We start from the raw sequence: 20,676 nt of genomic DNA, 5'->3' as shown, positions 1-20,676 counted from the left end.
CAGACCAATATCACTGATGAATATAGATGCAAAAATCCTCAACAAAATACTAGCAAACAGAATCCAACCACACATTAAAAGGATCATACACCACGATCAAGTGGGATTTATCCCAGGGATGCAAGGATTCTTCAATATACGCAAATCAATCAATGTGATACACCATATTAACAAATTGAAGAATAAAAACCATATGATCATCTCAATAGATGCAGAAAAAGCTTTTGACAAAATTCAACACCCATTTATGATAAAAACTCTCCAGAAAGTGGGCATAGAGGGGAACCTACCTCAACATAATAAAGACCATATACGACAAACCCACAGCAAACATCATTCTCAATGGTGAAAAACTGAAACCACTTCCTCTAAGATCAGGAACAAGACAAGGAGGTCCACTCTCACCACTATTATTCAACATAGTTTTGGAAGTCCTAGCCATGGCAATCAGAGAAGAAAAAGAAACAAAAGGAATACAAATTGGAAAAGAAGAAGTAAAACTGTCACTGTTTGCAGATGACATGATACTATACATAGAGAATCCTAAAAATGCCACCAGAAAACTACTAGAGCTAATCAATGAATTTGGTAAAGTTGCAGGATACAAAATTAATGCACAGAAATCTCTTGCATTCCTATACACTAATGATGAAAAATCTGAAAGAGAAATTAAGGAAATACTCCCATTTACCACTGCAACAAAAAGAATAAAATACCTAGGAATAAACCTACCTAGGGAGACAAAAGACCTGTATGCAGGAAACTATAAGACATTGATAAATGAAATTAAAGATGATACCAACAGATGGAGAGATATACCACGTTCTTGGTTTGGAAGGATCAATATTGTGAAAATGACTATATTACCCAAAGCCATCTACAGATTCAATGCAATCCCTATCAAATTACCAATGGCATTGTTTACAGAACTAGAACAAAAAATCTTAAAATTTGTATGGGGACACAAAAGACCCCGAAAAGCCAAAGCAGTCTTGAGGGAAAAAAACGGAGCTGGAGGAATCAGACTCCCTGACTTCAGACTCTACTGCAAAGCTACAGTAATCAAGACAATATGGCACTGGCACAAAACCAGAAACATAGATCAATGGAACAAGATAGAAAGCCCAGAGGTAAACCCACGCACCTATGGTCAACTAATCTATGACAAAGAAGGCAAGGATATACAATGGAGAAAAGACAGTCTCTTCAATAAGTGGTGCTGGGAAAACTGGACAGCTACACGTAAAAGAATGAAATTAGAACACTCCCTAACACCACACACAAAAATAAACTCAAAATGGATTCGAGACCTAAATGTAAGACTGGACACTATAAAACTCTAAGAGGAAAACATAGGAAGAACACTCTTTGACATAAATCACAGCAAGAACTTTTTTGATCCACCTCTTAGAGAAAGGGAAATAAAAACAAAAATAAACAAATGGGACCTAATGAAACTTAAAAGGTTTTGCACAGCAAAGGAAACCATAAACAAGACGAAAAGACAACCCTCAGAATGGGAGAAAATATTTGCAAACGAATCAACGGACAAAGGATTAATCTCCAAAATATATAAACAGCTCATTCAGCTCAATATTAAAGAAGCAAACAACCCAATCCAAAAATGGGCAGAAGACCTAAATAGACATTTCTCCAAAGAAGACATACAGATGGCCAAGAAACACATGAAAAGCTACTCAACATCACTAATTATTAGGGAAATGCAAATCAAAAGTACAGAGGTATCACCCCACCCCTGTTAGAATGGGCATCATCAGAAAATCTACAAACAACAAATGCTGGAGAGGGTGTGGAGAAAAGGGAACCCTCTTGCACTGTTGGTGGGAATGTAAATCGATACAGCCACTATGGAGAACAGTATGGCGGTTCCTTAAAAAACTAAAAATAGAATTACCATATGACCCAGCAATCTCACTACGGGCCTATACCCAGAGAAAACCATAGTTCAAAAAGACACATGCACCCCAATGTTCATTGCAGCACTATTTACAATAGCCAGGTCATGGAAGCAACCTAAATGCCCATCGACAGACGAATGGATAAAGAAGTTGTGGTACACATATACAATGGAATATTACTCAGCCATAAAAAGGAACGAAACTGGGTCATTTGTAAAGACGTGTATGGATCTAGAGACTGTCATACAGAGTGAAGTAAGTCAGAAAGAGAAAAACAAATATCGTATATTAACGCATATATGTGGAACCTAGAAAAATGGTACAGATGAGCCGGTTTGCAGGGCAGAAGTTGAGACACAGATGTAGAGAACAAACGTATGGACACCAAGTGGGGAAAGCCGCGGCGGGGTGGGGATGGTGGTGTGATGAATTGGGTGATTGGGATTGACATGTATGCACTGATGTGTATAAAACTGATGACTAATAAGAACCTGCTTTATAAAAAAATAAATAAAATAAAATTTAAAAATTAAAAGAAAAAGGCTAATAAAAAGAAAATGGAGGAAGGGGCCAAGGAATGCACGCAGCGCCTAGAACCTAAAGAACCTAAAGGAAGTGAGGAAACAGATCCTCCCCTTGAGGCTCCAGAAGGAACACAGCCCTGCTAATGCCTTGATTTCAGCTCAGTAAGACCCACTTTGGACATCTGACCTCCAAAATTGTAAGATAATAATTTGTGCTGTTTTAAGCCACTAAGTTTGTGGTGAATTGTTACAGCAACCCTAGGAAACTAATAAATAAACAACTGCCCATTGTCTAATAGGCATCTCAAACTTAAAAAAAGAAAAAAAAATATATATATATATATATTTCTAGGACTTTTTTGGCAGTCCAGTGGTTAAGAATCCGCCTTCCAATGAAGGGACGTGGGTTCAATCTGTTTGAAGTCTATGGCATCATACAAGGCTCTTCTTAATCTGGCTCCTGTTCCCTGTGCTCTAGTCATACTAAAAGTTGTTGGCGGCTTCCACTCTTCCAAGCTTCTATGCCTCTGCACATGCTGTTACTTCTGTTCAAAACACCTTTCCCCATTCATCTTCCCCTCCACTCTAAGCTGGGGCTTGTAGGAATTAGCCTCCTGACCTTTCATTATATACTCAGGTACATCTCAATCCCAGTCTTTTCATGCTGTAATCGTTGGTTTACTTGCCATAACTGCTGGTTTATTGGTCTGCATCTCCCATTAGACTCAGCTCATTGAGAGTAGGAATTGTATTTTGGGGAATCTCTGTATTCACAGGCCTAGCAGAGTGCCTGGTTTATGGCTGGCCCTTTGTAGATTCTGCTCAATAATTACCTGAGTAATGAAATACAGTGAATGAAAGGCTAAGGCTCTACTTAAAGATATGCCTAGTAGGAAATCAATTATGTGACAGGCAAATCTCATGCCTCTCACTTCAATTTCCAAATATTTAGGTGCACTCCAAAATACATGATCTTAACCTTTAAGCACATTTTTAATATGTGAAAACCACACATACTCTCTAGTCTCTTCTGTTCAGTGGAGTGATTTGGAGTAGGTAGGGGGATAGCAGACAGAAGTCTATAAAATTACTTTAACTATTTTAAAAAAGTTCTATTATAAAACAGTAACAAAAATTATTACCCAGTACAATTATAACTTTTCTAAATCTCTATTTTGGAAATTAAATTTCCCTAAAACTAGTGCTTTTTATTTAGAAAGCAAATGACATACACATACACACATGGAGCAATCTTTAGTGGCTAAAATAGTAGCAAGCACAAGAATACCAGGGACTCATTTATTACAAAGGCCTAACAGGTACATTAAAAATTAACTTCAAAGATCCACTAAGGAACTCAAATGCCCAACTATGGCACAATTATGAACAGGATGTTTTTATACATTTGTGTCCTCTGATTTGAAATTTTTAAAATATGTGATATTTTAAATAAATAAATCTAACTGATATGAATCAATTCTATACTTAACACATATTGATTAATGGATGTGATTATATACTCATAAAATTTTTTGATAGATACATATAATTTGTATCAATAATAGAATAATAATGTAAACAAGAAAGCAAACTGGATAACAGTTGTTCTGAAAGTTAGATCCACAGACTCAGAGTTTTGAGTTCTCTCCAGTGGACCATGCATATTTTTAGGAAGTAATCGTCGTCTGACATAACAGTGAGGTCAGAATTGGATTATTCAGACTGTAATACATACCAAAGTTGAACAAATTGTTAGATTAATTTCAAAGGAGATACGAGTTGATTCGGGCCAGCATCTGTTTTTGCAAGTTTAGTACTTATTACAGAGTGGGTGCTTAATGGAAAAAAATGACAAATTTACTTATCTTTTATAGGGCCCTCGTCCTGTGCTGGTAACAAATGAAGTATTTAACTTAATGTCAATATTGAAGTGGTGCAGGTGAATCACTGCTTGTACAAATGCTGGAGAAACTGAAAATTTTTTCCCTTTAGTTTTATTAGAATGCGTAAGAACCCTCTGATGTTTAAATTGCACGTGTGTGCTGACTGGGTTGTCATTAAGGCCCATTTATCATAATCTGGTCATACATACACTCTGAAGTACACAGACAATAAGAACACAAACACTTATCCACCCTTCCTGCTTCCTGGCTTACTGATATACAGTACAAAAGCAGTGGGAAATGGTATTACAGGTGCTCAGCTGTCTGAGGAAGTAGGAAGCTAGACATTGTAGCACTCATGTCAATAGCCATATACCAGAAAACACCACATTGCCATCCTACAGCCAAAACATTCAATGCCTCCGATCTCACCTGGGCTAAATAGAGCTACGTGCAAAACGGCAGTACACCTGAAGGCCATTTTCAAAGTTACAGTCTGAGTTTGAAGTGCAGAGGGATCCAATTCAATTCAAACATTCATTGAGATGTATTTTACCACTGTTGGTCAGAAAGACCTTCCCTGATCATATGTTCATGATTCGAAAAGAATGCGTTTATTCATTTGCTTATTTTCTGTCTGTCCCATCATAATATGAGCTCCCTAAGGATGGGGCCCTCATATGTTTTGTTCACTGCTGCATTCCTGGTGCCCAGAACAGTGAACATAGTAGGTGTTCAATTAGACAGGCCAAGGAAGGAGGGATTCTTACTTAACCAGACTCTAGGGTGCATTTAGGAAGAGAGATTCAGACACAATAATGCTCATGGAGAGAATGCTAGAGTGGCTGGCTGACAGTTGCTGCCCTCCTAGGAAGAAAGCAGGATGACCCAGACAGGTGGGTATGCTGAGCATGGGAGAGGTCCTCGGCAGCCAACTACTTGCCTCCACCGAAGTAGGTGTTGCTCTGAAAAGCCTGCAGAGAAAGTGGGCCTTTTCTGTTAGATCTCTCACTGCAGAATTCCTTCCTACAAATATCAGATTCGAGTGACAGACTTTGATTTTGCCCATTAAATAGAAGGATAGAAAAACAAGTTTCCAGTGTTCCTACTGTCAATCATCTGGTGATGGATTTCATGAAGGCCCAGTAAATTCAGGGAAATAGAAAGAACACCAAAATTTGCAGAGACAAAAATAAAATAAAATAAAATAAAAATGGGAAAGATTTCTTTAGAATGAAAAATAAAATATTTAAGGCCGTGGGTTTATGTACTGCCTCCTGGTTTCTCTTACGCCCGGGGAGACTGAGGGTGCGTATAATGCTCACCTCATAACTAGGCCTCGAGCATCAGAGGTGACAGGGATCCGGACAGCAGCGTCTACTGATGGGGAGGTAGGAATGCCAGGGATGTTCTGGCGGTTGCATTTGATTAGATTAAAACATGAAAGCTGCACAGTTGGAACTTAATACCAAGAAGGAACTTTGCAGAACACAGAACATCTTTAGGTGTTTCGTCCGGGTAGCAGGTTCCGAATGGGCTAAGCACCCTCCTCTACAACCTTACTAAGACAGTGCCTGAATTCTCCTGTTTCAATTTGCTTCACATTTATCATCTAGCCCCATCTTAGTCTTAGCCACTATGGTTTAACAATTATTAATAACAATAATCGCTAAGATATGTTGAGTGATCACTATATACTAGGCATGGTTCTAAATACTTCACACATATGAACTCATTTAATTCTCACAGCATCCCCATAAAGTGGATTCTATTATCATCCCCATTTTTGAGATGCGGAAACTGAGGCCCAGAAAAGTGAAGAGACTGGCCCGTGGTTTCACAGCTGAGAAGTGGCAGAGCCCGGTTGCCAAGGTGGTACCTTGGCTCCAGGTCTACCCTCTTCTTAAACACATTACTTTACTGCCTCTTAGTTCTTAAATGAAGTTGCAATAGTACCCTAACTCTCAATGTTTTTTCTCTCCGATCTATCCCCCACATCCCTCTCAAAATGATCTTTTTTAAAATGCTTTTTTCCTGATTAAAATATTTCAAGGCTTCTCAATGCCCACATGATTTCTCCAAATTCCCTTTGTGACTTGGCTCTGATTTCTCCAGTCTCAACTCCTCTATTTCCTGACACACAATTTATACTTCAGAAATACCCAGGTATTTACAATTCCCTCAATACACCATGTGTTTTCGTGTTTTTGCACCTTTGACAACATACAACTCCGTCTGTCTTTTAACCAGTTACCGAGATAATTTCTGTGCTTTCCTTATGACCTAACTCATGGGTCTTTCCCACTCATTCTGGCTTGAGTGATTGTTCTATTCTGGGGACCCTAGGCCAATATCTCTACTGCAAATTCCCGGTTTTACGTTTTTGTTCACTGTGCCAGACTGTGAGCTCCCTGAGGTTAGAGGCCATGCTTATCTTTAGTGCCTACCTGAATACCTTGCACACAGTATTGTTAAATGAATAAATGAATGAATATGTGAATGAGTGAATTTCAGCAATCTGCTGCAGTTTTAAAAGAAAACTAGCCTACATTTGGGAATATTTTTTCCACGTAGGTAAACAAACAATAGAAAGACTCCAGAAGAAGGTCTCAACTCAAGCACATTGGGGTCTTGGAAACCTATGAAGGTATGAAGAACATTGTGAGCATGCAGTGCAGAAAATAAAGCTGATTTCAAATAGTTTGTATAATCAATGCTGAATTCAAGATTCTGTTTTATTTTTACCTTCTTTCTTTGTTGGCCATTAACATCTAAAAATGTACTGATTTTCTGTTTTCCTGTATATTAAGAAGCACTAAAACAAGAGAAGATAACCAAAAATAAAACAAAACAAAAAAAGAATTGTTTTGCATAAGCTTAGAGATCCTAAGAACATTTATGCATTAGAACACGGCTTCATATTAATAGTGGTAAGCTTTCACATCTCAGTTTAAATCATATTATTCAGTTCATAGTATATTTTATATTTATTAGGTATACATTCTAACTTGTATATCTACTTAGGTGCTTGATAGTGGTCCAAATAAATGGATCTATAGTTTCAACCATTCCTTTCCTCATAGCGCACATACACATGATATTTTTTGTAGGTACCTGCATAAGTTATATAAAACTTTGGACACTTGGTTTTATCTACTACCTCCGTCGCAATTCAAAAAAGAACTTTCCCTGGCTTAAGTATAAAATTTTATGGTTAAAACCCAGTACCAAGGGAATGTAAATTGATATAGCCACTGTGGAGAACAGTACGGAAGTTCCTTAAAAAACTAAAAATAGAACTACCATACGACCCAGCAATCCCACTCCTGGGCATATACCCAGAGAAAACCATAATTCAAAAAGAGCCATGCACCACAATGTTCATTGCAGCACTATTTACAATAGCCAGGACACGGAAGCAACCTAAGTGTCCAATGACAGATGAATGGATAAAGAAGATGTGGCACATATATACAATGGAATATTACTCAGCCATAAAAGGGAACGAAATTGAGTTATTTGTTGTGAGGTGGATGGACCTAGAGTCTGCCATACAGAGTGAAGTAAGTCAGAAAGGGAAAAACAAATACCGTATGCTAACACATATGTATGGACTCTTAAAAAAAAAAAAAAAAAAAAGAAGGTTCTGAAGAACCTAGGGGCAGGACAGGAATAAAGACGCAGACGTAGAGAATGGACTTGAGGACATGGGGAGGGGGAAGGGGAAGCTGGGACGAAGTGAGAGAGTGGCACGGACATATATACACTACCAAATGTAAAATAGATAGCTAGTGGGAAGCAGCAGCATAGCACAGGGAGATCAGCTCGGTGCTTTGTGTCCACCTAGAGGGGTGGGATAGGGAGGGTGGGAGGGAGACGCAAGAGGGAGGGGATATGGGGATATATGTATACGTATAGCCGATTCACTTTGTTCTAGAGCAGAAACTTAACACACCATTGTAAAGCAATTATACTCCAATAAAGATGTTAAAAAACAAAAACAAAAACCCAGTACCAAAGTTTTAGGTACTCAAAAAACAAAACATATGATGTTGAAGTCCTGCCCTCCGCATCCCCACACCTCAGAATGTGATCCTATTTGGAGGCAGCACCTTTACGGAGGTAATTAGGTTAGTATGCCTGGTGTCCTTATAAGAGCAGGAAATTTGGACACAGAGACACACACAGAGGGTAAAGGATGTAAAGACGGGGAGAATACAGCCGTCTCTACGCCAAGGAGAGAGGCCTGGAACAAATCTTTCCCTCACGGCCCTCAGAAGGAATCAGCCTTACTGACACCTTGACCTTGGACTTTTAGCCTCCAGAACTGTGAGAAATAAATTTCTGTTGTTTAAGCCAGTCAGTCTGTGGTATTTTGTTATGACAGTCCTAGCAAACTAACACATCTAGAGACTATCATTTTATTTTCAATGTTGGTACTTTGTAAAGTGAAAACATCTTTACAGATATTAAATTATCATCATAGTTATGTGATGAGGGCAATGAAGTAAATTAGTCTTTAAGGCTTTTCAGACTCTACCTAGTTGGAAATATTCTGGCCTCGAAAATACTGAAAGTTATCTTGTTTTCTACAAGGGCCCATGCATGCGGCAGGAGGAGTGCATTCTAGGTTTCCCCCATGCCTCGTCTTTTTATGCTTCTACACCAGTTCCTCTTAAGGCGGAGGTCACACACTGGGGTGGCCCTGGAATGTATTTTATTTGGTTGCCAGTGTTTTGTCTTTTTTAACATGGAAGTAGTTAACACCATTTAAAATGTAGGAGACTAAACATGAAAATCTGGATTTTCAATACTGTTTGAAGAACTGGAAGATCTGGCCGTCCTGGGCCCATCGTATCTCCGTGGCCACAGTGGGCTGAGACTCAGCAGTGGCCGTCCCACAAGGAAGCACTGCTGGCTCTCAGCTTCACCACAGTCCCCACTTTAAGTTGTCTGCCTGGCCCCTGGGAGCATTTCACTTTGCAATCTCTGGTCTAAGGGGATGCCATCTGGGCCTTTCAGCGATGAGAAGTTTGGTTAGTTAGGAGGCCCAGGCGGAGGTATTATTTATCTCCTTGTCGATAGCTCAGAAATGGTAGTTCGCTCCCTATACCCCACCTTACATCCCACCATTGATGTGATTATCATCTCCTGTCAGGAGTCCACACAAGAGTTCTCAAGAGGCCATTCCAAAGGGAAAGAAGTATTAGATGCAAAAAGTGACCCTTGGTCAAATAAGTTTAAGCAATGTAGGGCTAAAAAATGATAAACACGTATCCTTCGTACAGAACTTCTCAGAGCCTCTGAAATTTCAATGTAGTAAGCCACATTTTCCAAAATCATTTGACCACCCAACCTTTGTTTTGAGAAGCATTTTCAGCATATAGTATTCAATGAAACTCTGACCCAAGCAAGCCCTTTTCCCATACAAAACAAAACTATTTTTGCTAAGTAATGTGAATTTATATAGTAAATACAGCATTTTAGATGAATATTCAGAGAATATAAAAAAGAATAATAATGCATGATAATAATGCATGATATTTCATTTGCAATATTGATTTCTTAACTTCTGTTGGCTGTAATATGTGCAGAGCTGACCCACACTACGGATCTTTTAAATTTAATTAAAATAGTTTTGTATAACCCTCAGTAATCAAAATGGAAATAGGAGAATGCATACTTATTTCCACTTGGCTCCAGGATGCCATCTTCTGCTTTGGTTTCGATTTGCTAACATTTGGAACATTCGCATAATTAATTTTGAAGCTTGATACTCGGCTTCAAAGAGTTAAAATGTGTGTCACAGTGTGCATTTCTCATAAAGGGTTTGATCAATTAATAGTAATAGTATTGTTTCCAAACCTATTAATAGCATGAAAACAATACAAATAGTTCTTCTTAAAAAGTTGGTATTATTTCTCTCAGAAACTACAGGGGATTTCCTAATAAGACAAGAGCAATGAAGAGAGGGGAAAGCCTGTTTTCTTGTAACTGCAGAATTGAAAGACTGATCATTTCTACTGCAAAAACATTAGATTTGAAATGTTTCTTCCAAGTGTCAGAAACTTTGGGAACGTCAAATGCTGATACTATGACAATTTGCACCATTAACATTGATACATGATATTTACATTTAAAAAATACCTTATGCTTGTTCAAAATAAACCTATTCGTTTATTCAACAAGTATTTATTAACAGCTTGTTATATGCCAGGCACTGTGCTAGTCTTAAGGATACAGCAGTAAACAAAACAGACCCGAAACCCTGCCCTTGTAGAACTTTAATGGAGTAAATAAAATAAGGGGCAGTATAAATCATGTAAGAAGGTGAAAAGGGCCATGGAGAAATACAAAGGAAGGAAGGAAGGAAGATGGTGGCTGTTGGGGAGGTCAGGGTAGGTCTGAGAAAGTGATGTTGTATCTGACTTTAGACACTGAGCCATGTATATGTCTAGGGAAAGTGTTTCATGCAAAGGGCACATTCAGTGCAAAGGGCCTGAGGCAGAAATGTAACTGGTAAGTCTGAGGAACAGCAAAAGGGCCACAGTGGCTGGTGCAGAGTGAGTGGGGAGGAATGTGGTGGGAGGTGAGATCATGGCAATGACTCAAAGGAACCCTGCGGGGCTGCAAAGACCAATGTAAGGACTTTGGCTCTTATTCTGGGTCCATGAGGGAACCACCGGAAGATTTTTAGTAGAGAGTTAACATGATCTGACTTATATTTGATGATCTGGATGCTATGCTGAGAAAAGACGTTAGGAGGGTGGGGATGGAAGCAAGGAGACCAGTTAAGAAGTTATTTCAACAACCCAGGAAAGAGATGACGGTGACTGGGACCAAGTGGTAGCAGTGGAGATAGTGAAAAATGGTTGGATTCTGGATATATTTTTGGAGGTAGAATCAACAGGATTTCCAGAAAGATCAGAAGTGAACTGTGAGAGAAAGAAACAAGAATGATCCCAAGGTATTTTGCCTAAGCAAATGGACGGGTAGAGTTGTCATTAACTGGGTTGGGGGAAACTTTTAGGGGCATCTGGAATTCAGATTTGGCATGTCGAGTTTGAGACATCTAACATATATCCAAGTAGAGCTGTTGAAAAGCCAGGTGGATACATGGGTCTGAAGTTCAGGGGAAAGTAACATTTTCCAAGTGCTCTTAACATAACTTTAGCTTCAAATTCAATACTTGTTGGCTTCAGACTCCAGGTGAATCACTTCATTTGAATAATTTAGAAGAAGGGCAAGTCAGATATAATGGGCAAAAACAGGGAGAATACAGGCATTGGATCACACGAGAACAAAGACATGCAAAAGGGCATTGTGAGGTATGTTGTTTGAGTGGAATTATGTCGGCACGTGGAGTAACACCTCCAGATAAGGCTGGAGAGGCAGCGGTCAGGCTGAGGAGCCTGACTTCCCTTTATAGGTAATGGACAGCACTGAACATTCTAAGGAGGTTTGGATGTGCAATGCCTCCAGGCTATCAACAGGAGAGAGCCCTTACCACCCCTAGGTTTGAATGGCAGAGAGAAGGACGGGACACCCAGAGCCGAGAAAGGAGCTGGGTGGGGAAGATCGAGTGACAGGATTGACTTGGTTGTCACAGGCAGTCAATCGCGGGACCCGAAAGAGAAGCAGAACAAATACCTTCTTGGCACTTTCTTTGCACCCTTGGATCTCCTGCCAGTGCCTCCCCCTGAATGAACCCAACAGGAAGCCAGGGGGCAAAGGAGTCTGCTGATGTGGCCCTTATGCGTCAGACTCCCAGGTCACAACGGAGTGGAGTGGGATGGAGATAAACAACACACAGAGGGAAATGTCACCTCAAAGTTGTGCTCTTAGAAGAGGGATCTAGTGGCATTGTGCAGCAAAAAAAAAAGACAAAACAAGGAGGGCACGAAGTGTGGGAGACTAATGCTTTCCTGGTTCTGAAATAGCTCAGCATCCCAGGCACAAAATCAGTGCCAGGTCCAGGTGAGTCAGCTTAAGGTTCTTCAGCCTCTCAACCGGGAATGACTGAATGTTTAGGAAGATGTGTAGGATGCAGGGGCAGGGGCGGAGGCATAACCAACGCTACATCAAAGCAGCATTCATAGTTACGTTCATAGATACATTTCTGAAACAAAGCATGGGAGAATGTCAAGTTCTTCAGCACTAAGTAGGTGTTGGTGCAGAGGCCACCAGTATGAATATCAAAATGCTGGGCAACAGAAGGAAGAAGGAAACAAGTTAGTGGCTCTAACGCATAAGCCAAGGATGACTTTCAAAGCATGGACAAACGTCTCAACTCTGAGGAAGAGGGAAAACTGAGGAAAAGAAGAAATGTAATAAGGAACCATCTTCACCTGACACAAGGGGAGAGAATAAGCAAAAACTGAGAGAGACGGGGGTGGCTTAATGAAGTCACGTGAGGGAGGCTTCTGCCTTCCTAGAGAAGCATAAAGCAAGGTTTGGGTCTCAGAAGAAAGATAGTGATGAATGTTATAGGTATAGTTTAGGGCTAAATGAATAAAATTTTTCTCTCAGGAATGTTAAATGGACTAATGAGCAGGGATACTGCAACCTGTGCCTCCTTCGTAACAACTAAATTCCATGACCAGGTGTTACCATTTTTTACCAAATTTTTCCTCAAAGACTCACAATTTGTTATGCTGTTCTGAAGGTATGGATTTCTAAAGGATTCAATCACATGAATAGCAAATGTTATTACTCATAAATGAACTAATATTAGGTGCTGGGAAATTAACATCAAGTATAATTAATCTCAAATGAAAGAAACAATGATTCAACAACTCAAATGTTAAAGGGTGTGGCAAACATATACTAAAATAACATATTTAAAATTGATTTGCTAGGAGCAAAACATGGAATGTTCACTTAACATGTCTTATCATAGTCTACCAATTAGAAATAATGCATATGACTATGCAAAGATCACCTTTAAAATTTAAAAGTACAGAAAGACTATGTATACTATTTTAAATTTTAATGTTGATCATATGATATGCATATATATGTGCACATATGTATGTCTTTGGTAATTTTAGTGATTTAGGAAATTAATCTCATATAAAAATGATTTAAAATGGTTAAAAAGTATGTTTTAAGTGTATATTAAGATAAGCATATTTAAAATAATTGATATGATAGAATCATAACATGGAAATCCTTACTTAAAATGTCTTAGTATAGCCTACCAATTAGAAATAATATGTATATTACTATGCAAAGATCAACATTAAATTTTAAAAATACAGTAAAACTACATATCTTTGGTAATTTCAGTGATTAATGCTTTAATTAAGAGATGAGGTACATGCAGACATATGCAATAAATTGACATAATTCATCATATTGCAAAGAATAACATGATGAATGCATATGTATATTGTGAATTATACAATGCACATGCAAATCATATTCTCATTATCACGCAGAGGCATTATTTTTCCTACAGTCAAAATGCAACAAATCTTCAAGTACTACTCAATCTACTACATGACTATTTAAGAACAAAGTAGTCTGTGGTATCTTCTGTAGAATAATAATTCAAACTGAGAAACTCAAGTTAATGGAAACACAGAGCAGACACTTTTAGTGGCTACATCTCTGTGTGAGTTAAACTGGAAACCAGTCCCTGTACTATGCATATCTATCGTTCCATAGCGTCATTTTAAATAGAAGTCTACGCACTGGAGATTTTAATAAGGTCTTTCAATACACTGCCAAATTAATCTTTTTTTTTTTTAAATGTTGAACAGTGAATACATTGGTCATCGACTAGTTGGAAAAATAACAACACTGGTCCAAAAACAGTTTCTCAGCGTAAAGAGTAATTACCTAAAAAACACCACTCTTCTGAAATTGATTTGTCTCCAAATGAGGTGTCCTGAAACGAAGACAATTTAAACAAGAATATATTTGGCGCCTGGAAGTAGCCCGTAAATACTGATGTGTGGGTTCTTGGTGGGAGCAGACTAGCTCCCCAAACTATGACAGATGCCAAGCGCTGAAAGAAGAGGCTGGGGTTATTTATAAACAACTACTTATCACATACTCAGGTTAACCTTCTCTAGTTTAATGCAACTTGTATATGTACTGTTAATTAGGCCTTTTGACTGAACTCAATGGAAAACAAATGAGTTTTGTTTTGTTTTTTATATGAAAGTTAAAGTGTTTCTGAAATTCTTGTACCTGACTACCAGGATTGGTGCTGTGCTCACAAGGAGCAGTGTATATATGAACATGTTAATTAGTTAAGATAGTGCAAAAATCAATTTTTCTGATCATTTTGCACTTGAATGTGGGTAAAAGGACCTCTCAGTAGCAGGAAGACTACTAGATGTTCCTAGTGTACGGGTTAGACTGAATCAGCATATATGAATCAGAGAACATCTTTAAAAATTATTATATATATAATTCTCACTCTTAAATCAAACCTAAAGAAAAATATTTATAAGATCCACCACTGTGTGAATCAAATACAGTAGCTTCATGGATGACTCAACTGGGATAAGAATATAATGCCCTTATTAATATATTAACATTATGAAATTTTATAACATTAAAAAAATTTCTTTAAAATTAAAAGTCTATTTTACTTTTTAATTAAATCTATATCCCAGAAAGGTCTTTAAGGCTCTACAAAGCACCCTGCATTTTCTTATTGCTGACAGTTCTTGAAACCACGCTTGAATGCTTTCTTTATCCTTTAGTGAACAACTGAAAGATCATATGCTAAAAGACTGTGCTTTCTCTTTTTCTTGCCCTGTAATTAAGGCATTTTAATACATTTCCTCATAGTTGTTACAAGAGCAAACTATTAAGATTCATAGATTGAGACAATTTTGACTCCTATGATTATATAAACACACATGATATGAATTTTTCCTAATCACTGATTTGAAAAAATGACAACAAAACTCCTTCAAATAAAATGATTAATCTCTGTAAGGTTAAATTGAAATGGTGCTTCCTGTGTTGCCTTGATATATGTAAATGATCTACAAAAACAGAAAACTACATTTGGTTAACTATCCTTTAATACAAATAGGGTAAATAATAAATTCATATGAAGAATACATTTTCTTCAAATCGACGTATATTTTAAGAGTTTGAGAATTTCAGGGTTTTTGTTGTTGTTGCTTAAAGATAAAAATACTGCACACATGTCTAAAGATAGCCAAGTAAATACAGACAGAATTTTTAAATCATAGAAGAATTAAGATTTTAATTAAATTGTACACATTTTTTTCTGAACGAAGACGCATGTAGAAAGAAATACATTTTGTTTAATATTTAAGTTGGGAAAGTATATTTGCAACTCAAGAAGATGCTTTATTAAACAATGATAAAAAACAAAGATCAAAATATAAGACTTATTTATGTTTTAAAATTCTGTTGTCAGAAATATAGGACTGAAATTATACATTTAAACAAAAAAAAAAGATTTGCAATGCCATTTAGGAGGTACATACTTTTCAGAGCACAAAGAAGTACGCTAATAGGTTTCTGTCATATTTTGAATAAATGTGCAGAATTTCTTAGCCCTTTTCCATCTTAGAAGATTTCAGGTTTGCTACTGATTTAAAGTACTGTAACTGGATTTGATGTTAGCCAGTTAGATAATTTTGGGGGGGATAAATTTTGGGGATTAAAAAAAACATTTTTAGATTATACCTTATGATTTTAAAATTAAGATTGGCATCAAGAAAATATTAGAAAATAAGGTATTATAATTTTATATTAAAAAGCAATACTTTTGGACAAGATTGATGTAACAATCTCCCTGACATTTTTGGTTTTGATTGCAAAAATTTTTAAATGTATGAAAAGTAGAGAACCCCCCCTACTAAATATCCATCTTGCAAATTCTATATCTCCCTTTTAAATTTCCCTGTCTCAACGTATGTATTTATTTTGCTGACATATTTTACGAGAAATCCTAGGCCCCAAGTCACTCCACCCCTACGTAGTCTCATATGTATCTCTTTTAAAACTGGACATTTTCTTACATAACCACAATGACTCTGTCATCTCTAACAAAATTAACAGTCATTTCTTGGTGTTCAGAATTCACACCAATCCATACTCAACCTTCAATGACTGTCTCAAAAATGTATTTTTCTAGTCCATTTGATGGAATCAAGGTACAACAAGGTCAACGACATTTGGTTATGATGTCTTTAAGTTTCTCTTCCTAGGACAGCCCCTCCCTTCCCCATTTACTGTCATGCATTTGTCTTGTTGAAGAAATTCCGCTGACTTCTTAAACTGAACCTGGGAAGTCCCTGTTGAAGAAAGGGCAATACTTGGCTGACAAACTGAGACTGTCAAAGTTTTCCAATTTATTTTTTGGCCGTAGAGGGGCAAAGGGGGAAACTCCCAGACACTTCTGCCGTATTTAATGATCTGAAAAATTTCCAAGAAGCCCTTAAACAGTTTTACCCTTCATACTAAAGAGTTTAAAACTGTAATAATCATTATAAAATTTGTGTTTTATAAGATTATTTTGATATATTGGCAATTTATAAAATAGTTTTTATTTAATAGTGTTAAGGTATTCATGCATAAACTAAATGATATCAAATAAGCAAACAGATGTTTAGCAATTCCAAGTTTATAAATACTTTTCTTAGAATGTACATAGAAATAATCGAGAATTGCATTTTAATTAATCTGAGGAAGAAATACAAATTGGCATGTCTCTTAACTTTTGTTTTTATCTTTTTTTTTTTTTTTTTAAAGGATCATTTAACCAGACAGGCAGGTTTTCATTAAATTTAATTTGTGTGGAGCTTAAATACTAAGTTGAGTTTCTAGGAGGTAAATGAATTTATGGCTCTTTTAAAACCTCATGTTGCTTAAAATAAATAAATAAATAAATAAATAAATAAAATAAAATTAAAAAATTCATGTTGCACTATTTAAGGAAAGATATGTAGAAAATTTAGAGGATTAGAAAATGCTGATGAAAATTACAAGTGTTAGAAAAGACAAAATGAAACTTTAACATATCTCCATGGCATTCGTGTTAAACAAAAATGTAAACTAACATATATAAGGTTGGCTTAGCCTTTCCTTGCAACAGAAAGCCTAAGATCAGTGATGTACAGTTTTTGAAAAGATCAGTGATGTACAGTTTTTGAAAATCCAAAATATGAATGACTTTAAACGTAACCATATGAAGTCAACGGAAGTAAAGTGATTGTAGATAAAATTACCAAACTCAAATGAAATAAATTCAAAATGAAAAGGATGAAGGGCAATTAAGTACCTATTTTGACAATTCGAAGTGGTCAAGTTTTTAAAAGTATGACACAGGAACCTTAACCCATCTATATATGAGTGATAAATGAGGCATTTTGTGTCATTACATTCCCATAAATCACTTCCTTTAACTGCTGACGGCTTTTATCAGATCTAACCTTTTCAAGCTTCTATTAGAGTGCTAACATTTTCAACTTTGACACATGTGCAGTTTACAAATTCTGCAGCTGATTAACTCTGGAGAGAAGCTCACTGGCATCATTGTCTTCAAGTTGGGTGAAAACCTTAGGGTCTCAAAAACTCAAGACACATTACAGTATAAAAATCTCAATTAATGTAAGGGGTTGGCCTTTGGAGTTGGTAAGGATTGTTTTCTGTTGGGAAACAAACATGAATAAGACTTCATTTTCCATGAAACAGGTGACCTAAGAAATACTAAGAAATGAAAAAAGAAACAGAAAAGAAAAAAAAAAATTAGAAAAAAGGAAAATCCCTAGATGATAATGGTTAATTTCTAATCAAGTACATTTTTTTTTTTGCCTTAAACTTTATTTATTTGGCAATCAAGAAATATTTTAGAAAAGTAATTGCTAAACTTCAGTCTTGACACAACAAAACAAAGAAAACCTAAGATTAATGCATTTATGGGGTGAGGAGTATGACCCCAAATAAAACACAGTTTAAGTGGGGCTGTTATAATTGACGGAACCATTTTAAAGTGAATTTTATGGAGAGAGATTGAATTAAACTAAAACATACAGCTTAACTCTCTTATAAATCCCAACATTCTAAGTTAAAGGTTGCTTTGGATAATCTAACCAATCAGTGAATTCAGTTGAAAAAGAAAAAATGAAAACTTGTCTTAAAGTAGTTAAGGAGAACCTGCTTTTAAACTAGTTGTGTTGAAATTACAAAGTCAAAGCTTATAAAAGGTAACGCAATTTCTGTTGAAGTTTCTGTTACTATACCAAATCTTCATAGAATGTCTTTTATATATAAATTAGAACGAACTACTTATTACCAACAAGAAACATTCTAAACACTTATCATAAGACAAAACTTTAATCAAAATATTTGTCTATTAAGAATGTAGAAATAAATAAGGCAAAAATACATAAGCTGAAATCTTTTACATTACAGACGAGAGAAGATCGACTTCATGATATTTTTAATTTTAATGGTCCTAATTTCTTAGTAGAAGAGTCAAATACAACAGTTGAACTTGACAGCCTGAAGGTTTTAATGAGTAACACAACATGTACAGGTAGATATTATGTGTCTGTCAGTGTATTTATATAAATAGCACATATGTAAATATATTTGAGTAGATGTGAGTTTGGACAAAGATTATCAAAGAAACTTATTTGGAAAATATAATTGACACCAACCTTGTAATAAAGCTAAAGTTAAAAAAATTAGTGTCTTTGGCAATAACAGCCAGACTGAACAAATCTTAATACTGATTGTTTGACCATCAGAAGCCTGCCACTTCACATAGTATTAGTTTTGATAAGAGCTACGAGCTATCAAGCCTAAATAATAAAACCTAAATGACTCTGAAGTGAAAATGTTCACAGAGGACGTCCTGTGGCAGATTACTTCTTGTTGACAAATGACAAATCTTAGAAAAATAGTGGGGGAAGGACAACTTTTTCTAGCATCACAACCCACATAGTCTCATAATGTCAGCATCTAAGGCCTATCCATGACAAATTAAAAACTTCTTTATTTCACTAATAATGTCACTCATCACAGGAGCTGGGCAGTTACACTTTGACAATTCAGATGTAAATCCTGGGTTGCCTATGAGTATTCATGACAAAGGCATATTTATCATTTAATACAAAAGGACGTGACTTCTTGGTGTTCATATCAAAGACCAGTGATGGATGAGGCCATGCTAATCAAAAGACAGACTAGAAAGAACACAGATGTTTGCTACTTTGATTAAGAAAAGACTATTCCCTCCCCTGAAACTTCCCCAATACAGTCATTTCAAATTGTTTTAAATGTATAATTTAAAATAGATATCTAAGAATTTAAAATTCCCAGCTATAGCTCTTACAAAAAATAAACACCAGCTTTTATCCAACCTCAAATTATAAAAGCAAAATTCTTAAAACCAGGAAAAGATCAAACTACTAGAGAGTAATAGTTCCTCAGATGTAACCCATTGAGAGATTTCCACAATTGGTATTATCCTTCTCAATTATTATTTTCAATGCAGAAAATGAAGAGAAAGAAAGTCTATCATCCCAAACTTTTATAAATCGCACAACCGTGAGCTGAAATCAATGTGGGGAACTATAAGGAGAGCGAGGTCTAAGACATTTTTACCATATTTATTTCTGACCATTATGTCTTTGATTTTTGTTCCAAATGCTTTACAGGTTGAAAAGCATTTAAAAAGAGCTGTTGTCTAGATTTTAAGGTTTTATTAAATTAATTAATAATTAAATAATTCTGGTGATTCAAGCATTCATCACCATTTTGGATGAGAGAGACCAAAAATAAGTATGGCATTAAAAAACAAAACAAAGATATTTAGAGCTGGAGCTATTGATAGCACTTTCTCCCATTCCACTGATGAAGAGCTATCATCAGGTCTGGCTAATAGAAATCCAATTTACAAGGCCCTGCTCGTTTGAGTGCCTTTCAAGATGCACAGGATTGGTAACCCTTCAGACCTGCAAACAAATGCCTGCTCTTCCAGGGCAGAACTATTTTAATGTTGGTTACTGGGAAGTCATCACTGCAAGGTCACCTTGAAGAAGTGCGGGTGGCGGGCGGTGGAGAAAGCCTACTTTGTAAGTGATCTGTTTCCTGCCAATTTTCCTTGCTGCTTTTCAATCCCAGTGAAGCACACTTGTTGATAAGCTTCTAAAAGTCAGAGTGGTGTATGATAAAACAAAACATAATATAAAGCCATATGGAGGGAAAGAACTACTTATGCATTAAAAGAATTCTTGGGTAGCTTGGTGTCATTAGGTAAAATGCTAGGCAGGCAGCTGATGTGCAAGTTTCCCTTTTTGGTAGAATCATCTTCCTCCCCAGATGAGGGAAACATCAAAATCACAT

The 20,676-nt window shown here is 36.6% G+C and overlaps 1 protein-coding gene across 4 annotated transcripts in view; it reads right to left on the bottom strand.

The window, feature by feature from the left end:
* Positions 1-20,676, bottom strand: part of CDIN1 (CDAN1 interacting nuclease 1) — a 259,336-nt gene that overhangs the window by 104,550 nt on the left and 134,110 nt on the right. The window contains exon 11 of one of the 4 annotated variants that reach the window (XM_068535317.1): positions 17,942-18,033. The exons of the other annotated variants lie outside the window; for them this stretch is intronic. Within the exon in view, the coding sequence (XP_068391418.1) occupies positions 18,024-18,033 (10 nt within the window). The 3' untranslated portion in view covers positions 17,942-18,023. Of the gene's footprint in view, positions 1-17,941; positions 18,034-20,676 lie in introns of those variants that run through there. 4 annotated transcript variants of the gene reach the window in all.

This window comes from Eschrichtius robustus, chromosome 1, assembly GCF_028021215.1.
Source record: "Eschrichtius robustus isolate mEscRob2 chromosome 1, mEscRob2.pri, whole genome shotgun sequence".
NCBI lineage: Eukaryota > Metazoa > Chordata > Mammalia > Artiodactyla > Eschrichtiidae > Eschrichtius > Eschrichtius robustus.
This window is presented reverse-complemented; position numbering and strand designations above follow the sequence as displayed.